This window comes from Chondrus crispus, genomic scaffold (assembly GCF_000350225.1).
Source record: "Chondrus crispus Stackhouse genomic scaffold, scaffold_148, whole genome shotgun sequence".
NCBI classification, from domain to species: domain Eukaryota; phylum Rhodophyta; class Florideophyceae; order Gigartinales; family Gigartinaceae; genus Chondrus; species Chondrus crispus.
Genome location: NW_005179016.1, coordinates 106606 through 115454, shown reverse-complemented (window position 1 = coordinate 115454; position 8849 = coordinate 106606). Strand labels below are relative to the sequence as shown.

The 8849-nt window shown below is 47.7% G+C and overlaps 1 protein-coding gene; it reads right to left on the bottom strand.

Moving 5' to 3' along the window:
• Window positions 1-1043: 1043 nt before the first annotated feature.
• On the bottom strand, window positions 1044-1734 carry CHC_T00010167001 (60S ribosomal protein L44). XM_005713757.1 is given in 4 exon segments: window positions 1044-1180; window positions 1309-1486; window positions 1491-1526; window positions 1732-1734. 3 exon segments carry the CDS (start codon window positions 1524-1526, stop codon window positions 1044-1046), a joined length of 351 nt encoding a protein of 116 aa, XP_005713814.1. The 5' UTR covers window positions 1732-1734.
• Between the last annotated feature and the right edge of the window lie 7115 nt (window positions 1735-8849).

Genomic DNA, 8849 nt, shown 5'->3' with positions numbered 1-8849 from the left:
CCAGCACCAAACCCTGGTCCTTTTCACGAAGTCGCCGTCTCGACATTCAAGCTCTTCGTGTTGCTTCATCTGCTCGTAACGGCTGTTGCGCCACCCAATCTGAAATTTAGTTCTTATCAACCTCAAAGGCTACGGAAAGAGGTCACCGAGGCGATGGAGTTAGCCTCTGCCTACGAAAAGAAGGACATGACTCAAATGCGGCAAGTGTTCGAGTCTAATTGGGATTGTTTCGATAAGCAAGGCATCCTTGGCTTTGTGAAACAGGTAATGAGTTCACTTTCGAAAGAAATACTCGTTCAACTTACAAAATATTTTACAACCATGACCATGGCAGATGTAGCCTGCCGTGCCGGTCTAGCCGATGAAGACGAAGCACATGCAACAATTATCGAGTTGCTTCGCAGTGGTAGAATTAATGCCTCCATCAACGAGCAAACAGGAATCGTCAGGTTTTTGGAAAACGATACTGCAAACGAGGAGCGCATCGCCAGTGAGTTGTCAAGTAGTCATATGGACAACTGCGTGAACATTGTACAGAGAACCGAAGCCTTCCGGGAGAGTATGGAGGCGGACCCCAGCTTTATACTGGAGTGGCCCTCAAATCGCGGAAGACGCACGAACACCGGTGGGTCGCCATTCCCGGGGGGAAACCCTCGACACGTTGCGTTTGATGCAGAGTTTGTGCGATAAACATAGTCTTAGTTCATGACCTAAGTGAGGCAGCAGATCAGTTCATCTAACATGGGATATTGGGGGTTTCGACTAAACGTACGATACCGACTCGAACGATTATGTATGTGCATCTCATGAGTTTTCGCCCAGTTCCGATGATCTGATCTGGGCTTTGATAGCCTAGCAGTGCAACTACAGTGTCTCATTATGCTGCAACATGGTACTCCCATCGCCCAAACTACATACAGCGCACGCAGCGATGGTAAACTTAGCTGCTTCAGCTTCTAGCTCGCTATCGCGAAAGAAGAGGAGGACATCATTTACAAGAAGCACACCCTAAAACGAGCATTCAAACATGTCCCGAACCGCAGCTAATATGTGGCAGCTCCCTTGGTCTTCTTCTGATCACCAAGCTCGAAGTGCTTGCATCGCTTCAACACGCGTTGTTGCTTGAAACCACATGCAGTGCACTCGAGACGAAGGACAATCTTCTTCGTCGTCTTAGCCTCTGCACACCACAGGATCCGCAGACAAATAAAATGTAGCAAGAGGGAAAATGAGGTCAGGACTCTACAAAGAGTTTCGCCGTTGCAGTAAGAACGGTCGCCTACGTCACAAAGTGTTCAATATACGTACTTTTGTGGAAGACTGGTTTTGTCTGCCCGCCAAATCCAGCCTGCTTAGCGTCGTAACGCCGCTTTCCCTGGGCGTACAAAGAATCTTTTCCCTTCTTGTACTGGGTGACCTTGTGAAGCTGATGCTTCTTGCACTCCTTGGAGATGCAAAGGGTCTTTCGAGATTTGGGGACGACAACCTACACGGGATGGTGACCAAGCAGAATCCGGTAAATTCATCGAAGCAGAAGCCAGAACGTAGCGCAATCATCCAGGTTAGTCATTCATGAACAGATTGTTCATCGCGCTGCCGCAACGGTATCGAAATGAATAGAATCCTTCAGCGCTCTGAGTGCACTGATAGAGGCGTCGAAGCGAGTTGACAGAAAATTGCGGCTGTCATGATGCCGTTGAGGTAAATGGTCTCCGCAAAAGTGCAACTTACCATTGTGGTTCGTGTGAGGCTGCAAGGGGAAGCTCCGACTGATGTGGTGGAATTTGTTGGAGGAGTTGTGGGGACCGAAAAGCAGCGGTAGTGCTGATCGGGGACCAAGGAGACCGTGACGGCGGTCGGCGCCGGGATCGCCACGATACACACGCGTACTCGTTTAACACGTGGTCACGTAGCCCTAGCTTAAGATTGGCCAGTAGAGAGATTGATAAATGCAAATATTTTTGTGATTCCTTCGAAAGTATGTGCATTCCTCTTTCTGAGGTTCAGCATCGGCTCTCAGTCTTGGGACGTTGTGCAAGGGGGAAAGGAACGACTGCAGTCTCATATCATCAGGAGCGGTGGGCTCGAGATGTAACTTTCAATATCTTTGTAAAAGCCCCTGTTCGTTCGTTACCGCAGAACAGGGTCTAACATGAACAGCTATCTACAAATCACCCAGTACCAAACGAAAACCCAATAAGTGCTTTTGTTCCATATACTGCGGTCCCTGCACCACCCTCCCCCCTCATTTTTGTTAATGGTGCAGTCTTGCAGGCGATTTCCCTCAATATTCCATATCGCAGGTTTCTTTAAAGGCGACAGAGTCACGTACACCGCGCAACCTTCCAAAACGGCGCTTCAGATGCGCATGCAATGGGCCACTAAATGTGCCGTATCCCCAAGCCCTCGTCAGATACTGCACAATACCCGTGGGTTCAGTGCACGTAGTGACGGGTGGTTCGATTGTACATCCATGAAGGAGAAGTGAACAGTGTCGCGCACTGGGTTGCGAGCAGTGTCGCGCAGCGGGTTGTGAACAGTGCCGCGCACCGGTTTTCAACTGTACAAACAGGGATGTCTCTTGGAAGGCGCGCTGCAAAGTGCATCCAGAAATGACAAATATTCGCAGTACAGTAGGAGCAAACCGACTAACCTTCCCGGACATGCTCCGGTCTACAGTATGCCCTTTCTTCCGCACAATATTCCATACCGTCTGGTAACGAGACTCCTTGCGGCATCGCGGATTCCAGTGTTTACCATACGGAACATACGCCCTCCCAAATTCTGGCCATTAAGGGCTCAGACACATTTTTATGATGCTTGTTGTCAGCATCTGGCCGATAGTTGCTTCACAACATCTACGCTCATTTTCGCCGCGGTTTTCGTAGGCCAACATTAAGCAAACCTTCATCTGCCATCATTGTCATGCATGAAATCGGTTTCGAAGACGAACGAGTTGTACAACATCGCAGCTGCAGGTGCATTCTGTACCCGTGGACAAGATGTAAAGATATGATGTGTGCACGTTGGAAACACATGGGTCATTCAAATCTGAAAACATGAGAAGACGTGTTCGCCAGGATTGGTCCATCTGGATACTGATATCATACTTAGTGCCTCGGTATCATTTCTCCCTCTCCAGGTATCCAGTGACACTGCCGAGCCAATCACTACTGTGAACATTTTCGAGCGAAGGAAGTCAGGAAAGCGCATTTGGATATCCAAATGAGTACTGGGTACTTCCGGGCAGTGATTTCATGTGTTTTTGTAACGACTGAAGCAGTTGCAGCCTGTTGCTCTCACGAGCTAAAGTACTACTTTACCGAAGAGCGAAGCGAGAAGCAATAGATTTCTTTTTGTCAAAGATACCCGTAAATTGAACGTTTGCTTCGGGATGCACGTTCTTTTCTTTGATGACCTCTTGTGAGTTGCAAATGGGCCTGGCCGCGGCGAGACTATATTGCGCGAAGCGAACTTGACCTCAAGAGATATCTATGCGTGCACTGCGCCAATGATACGTTCCATGCAGTAGAAAAAAAAAAGATTGCTGCAGCTCATACATCTGTTTGCGTAGACGCAGTTCAGTGAAGGGTAAGCGGAACGTTAGGGAGACTCTGCAAAGCAAGTGCAGGGAATGGAAAGCAGTACTGCAATGGAGGAACGATTGACGCCAGAAATAATTGGAAGGAGCCTTTGCAGGTGATGAGCACAAGGAGTGTTCTGTTTCCTGGACAGTGATATTAATCTAACCTGTCCTGTGGCCAAAAATATAAGGAAAGCACGTAATTCCTCAAATTTCACTTTCAAGTTTTGGCTGGATGCCACTTGAGAATGTGGCTCCAAGAACGCAGTCTTAGAGGGAACTGCTGATTTTACTGCACTGCACTCCAATATTTAGAAAAAAAAGAGGAATATAGAAATTTAAACAGGCGATGCAAGCCTTCTGGCGCGTATAATGATTGACTCACGCAATATTATTATTAATTCATAAGGATGAATATTTTTTAATTGGAACTCGTTGGTACAGTTCTGTGTACTGTAGTACAAGTTATGTATGGCTGTACGAGAGGGCAAGGACAAGGCAGGGGGTGTTGTTAGACTTATTAAGGTAACTACGTACAGTACCTCAAGTATTGCAGTTGCGTGAAAGCACTTTGAGTTTGGGGAATATCAGTAGAAAAGTAAACTAAGTGTGCAAATAATACAGCAACGCAGATTATAGCATAAGTTGTGCATCATATCTACAAGTGCGAGTCAACTTTCAAAAACGGGAAAGCCCGCCTTTTTGTGAGATATGCCTCGCAGTTTCAGTCTAATCAAACTAAACACTATAAAATGGAACAACTGCGCAGTTGATATAGAAAAACCACTTCTTGCAGCTGCTCCTCATTTCTCCCACTCTATTTGCTATTTCAAAAATGAATCCCTCCCGCGCTGTTCAGGCTCTTTCGGACATCACTAACCGACACGTCAATGAGATCGTCGATCACATTGATGACGACGTGGTCGCCAGCGATGATGAGAACGACTCCAATTGTCCAATTTATGACACGTTTTATAATGACGGAGGTTCTCAATCTATTAAGGCAATATGTAATTTTGATTCCTCTCAATTCTTCGAACTATGGGTTATGATTGAAGACTACGTGTCAAAGAATTGGAATGTTGGCAGAGGTAAAAGAACACAGTACAAGGCCCAGGATGTTCTCTTCATGACACTTACTGTACTCAAGCATGGTCAGCAATGGAACTTTACAGCTCGTCTATTTTCTGTTAAATGTTCTACTTTCGAACGTTTAATAACTGGATTTCTACGTATGATATAAGAATACATGTATGATATATGTGTGGCACGCGTCGAGGAAAAATGGACAATGGCCAAGTGTCGTCTGGAGGACCGGGTGTTTTCGAATTTTGAATACGCGAGATATGCTGTCGACGTCACTTTTCAGCAGAGCAATCGTCCAAGTGGAAATATATCAGAAGGGAAGCGATACTTCTCCGGTAAGCATAAGCTGTATGGGTACAAAGTGGAAGTTTCAGTACTGCCTACTGGGCTTGCTATTGGGTGCACAGAGCATTATCCGGGCTCCGTGTCGGATCTGGAGATATTTCGTCGTAATAGACCCTTCCATAAAGAGGCATCTAAAAAGGGGGTACGTGATTTGCGGTTTACGGATGAGGGACGATTGAGCGAATTTATGGATGACTACTGGGCCATACTGGCGGGATATCAAGGTGCAGCCGAAGATCTACGTGTGGTTTACCCGGTGCGAACCCCGGCACGTTCAACGCTGTCATTGGACGACGTGGACTACAATCGCGAGGTCTCTTCTGATCGTGTCATAGTAGAAAACTACTTTGGAAGAATGTGCAGTTTATGGACTGTACTTTCTCATAAGTGGCGCTGGGGAGAGGGATTGTACCAGCACGTGTTCAAAGCGTGCCTGGCGTTGACCAATCTGAGTGTCAGGGCCCGCCCTCTCCGCTTCGAGGACGGGCAGCACAGCACTGCTGTACGTAATCGCCTACGGGCCATATCAACCAGTCAGATGCGAAAGAGGCGCCTTGTACACGTTGAAAACACAGAAAATCGCCGCGTTCGCATGTGTAGCGGCACGCGTCGTGCACTGTTTGATGACAGTGACACGGAGTAGGGAGGTGTTACGTGCGCATCTCCTTCGATTTACGTGGTTTGTTTTAGAGTACTGTACGGGTAATGTATTGTGTTCTCTTTGATTTTAATCAATAAATGCGGTAAAGGTACTGTACTGTGCATTTCCTAGTGAACTACGATTTTACTGTGTAGATATGAATTTGGTGCGCGCAAACTGGTTTTCTACTGTACGTGCGCATCTACTGACAGATACTATTATTTTTATTTGTTTTTGCGCATTTCATCATCACTCGCGGTTTGGCTCTATTGACTAGACTACAGTAGATATCACGGTTCTATGTTATCAATATCAATTCAGGGATTATGGAGGCTACATTTAGCTATCAACGATACAGTCCCTTAAGGACGTGCCACCTACAATTCTACGTGCCACCTACAATTCTACCTGTTTTAGGGTGTAACCGTTTAGACACATTTCGTGGGTGGTGCAACTTCCCTTTTATGGTAGTGCGCCTACTTTTGTTGTAGAGTCAATAGGACTATAAAGCCTGGTCGAAGACGCTACTCGTCTTCGACCTCAGCATATTCGATCACCTGAACCATCAACCCAACAACCCCGTCCCCTGACCGTGTTCACTCTCTGTAGCGGTTCTGAGGCAATAGCCTGCCGCTCCTCCCCTTCCCTTTAAGGTAACCCTATTTACTACCCTTTTACTCTTCACCAAAATCCCCTCCGGACCGCCCCTTTCGGTCGGTCTCCCGACACTTATAAGTTTACTGGACCGCCGCCCCGCTTGGTCCTGCCCCGTCCCTAGAATAAGACCGGCCTTAACCGACCGTCGAATCAACTTGTTTACGCATCCGGAATAAGGCCGCCCTATTCAGTCAGTCGAATTGGATATCAAGAAAAATTTTCAAGAAGCAACTTTGTCCCTAACGTTCACTGAAATAACTACTGTCTAATTTTACAGCGGACGTTACACATTTCGGCGTACTGTACAAAATACTGTACGCCTGACGCATTAGGGCAGTTTTTAATGGGACGAGTAAAGCGCCCTACCAATCACCCCGACGTAATTCGAGAACGCAGCATCGCCGCCGCCGCCACCCTCGCTACCGCCACCGCATCGCCAACGCCGTGTCGCGGTACTCCGTCTACGCACTCAAGCTCGACGCTCCGTGTCCGTCCGTCCGCATCCGCTTCCCCACCGCCAATTGCGTACATCTCCGGAACGCCCCCCAGCGGCAAAACCACTCCGCCCGTATCGCCGGTTCTAATCGACCGTTACGACTCGCATTCTACGCTGTTACGGCCCCCCGCCTCGTCGATATAGAGGCAGTAGAAGAGTCGGACGAGGAAACTTCTACCGCCACTGCGCCGTCTTTCGACTTCGACGAGGGCTGCGCACTTACCATCTACCGCGTAGCTACTCAGCGTGCACGACGTAGAGCAAATCCCCCACGCCGCCGCCCTACACAATACCTCTGCCGCCCTTGCTCTCGCACCTTTACGAGTTATCGTCAACGTCGAGTCCACGAAGCTGGTCAACCTCATCAGCGGGTAGTTTCTGCAGCATCATACCCACGCGAAAAATTACCCTGCAAGGTTTGTGTCAAGCGCTTTGCTAATGCACACGACGCAGACCAGCATTACGCCGGCACTATCCATCACCGGGCCCTCCGCAAGCTGCGCACTATCCAGAAGTAATTCGAAATTGTTTTTCCATGTCCAAATTGTAATTGTTAAAAATTTCTAAAGTTTTTACAATATTTGAAAGGGACACTTGTCACTAAAGATTTTTTTCGGCACACCACGGACCCACGTGTGCTTACCCGCCACGCACACACGTGTTGTCATTGTGCACGCAACCACGTGTAACTGCGCGCACACGCAACCACGTATAACTGCGCGCACACGCAACCACGTGTAACTGCGCGCACACGCAACCACGTCTTACTACACGCACACCCGCCCACGTGTTCATATCGACTACGTACACACGCATACTGCTGTTACACAAGTACACACGTGTCTGAAATACTACTACGGGTACAAAAGCACCAGAAGTTTACACGTAGTACACTCACCACGCTACTACAGGACCATTTTTTGAGGTTAACATTCGCGTTTAGCCCGGATCCATTTTAATTATTATTTTGCAATATTTTTTAATATGGCTACTCTAAATGGAATCCGAGATGATTTAACAAGTTATGAACCCCGATCCATGATCCAATGCGATGTTAAGGCTACAATAGCCCTGCATGTAATGGCGGACCCCCAACCTGACCCCAATGTTTGTTGTAGTAACCTTCGTGCTGACCTTCCCCTCGAAGTTCTATACGCACGGGAAATGTTACGAGGCCCTACTGTTTTATATCGACTTATCCGTGATTACCTTGAGGTCAAAGGATTGTCATACACCCCGCACGCTACCACCAACCGTATTTCTCACGGTCTGGTAAACATGCTATATGTCGATGACACTGACCGTATCCTCGCCAATCAAGGTCTCACCAGTTCCGCCTCCGGGTCGACACAAGGAAGCCATCAATCGTTTCTGCCGACAGTTGAAGCCCCGAACTCCAAGATTGCTCACAATATTTCGTCAAGATTCAAAAAAGAGGACCGGTACGCTGGAAAAATCGGAGAAGATATCCATGACGCAATCAATAATTATCGCGATTGTGCTGAAGATTTCCACTTAAGTGACGAGCAAATGCTCCGATTCTTCCATAACGTTTTTGATGGTGAGGCGAAAAGATACTATCGCTCTCACGTCATCCAACATGCTCAAGACTTCAATTCTGCTACTTTACTCATGGTTAACGAGTTCAATAGCCTGACACGACAAAACGGAGTTTGTAAACTCCTCCAAAATCTCCGACTTTCGCGAATTTTGGAGACAAAAAGAATCCCTGTGTCAGAAGCATTGGAAGAACTTCGTGAAACAATCACAAAGTACACCCCACAAGGTCCTCCCACGCACCAATCGGAACAAGACAAAACGGAGTATCTGCACGATGCTGTGATTGGAGTCGAGTGCACTAAGAGAGTATTAACACAAAGTTTGGCTGCCATACCCCCCTGGACATTTCAGCAGCTCTATACTGCCCTTGATGCCGCTTGGCTGCAAGAGCAGAAGCAGAAAGAAGCACGCCGCCGTGATCAGCTTGACATTTCCCGTACCCAGCCCTTGCCTTCCATCCCTGGTATTCACTTTCAACGTCA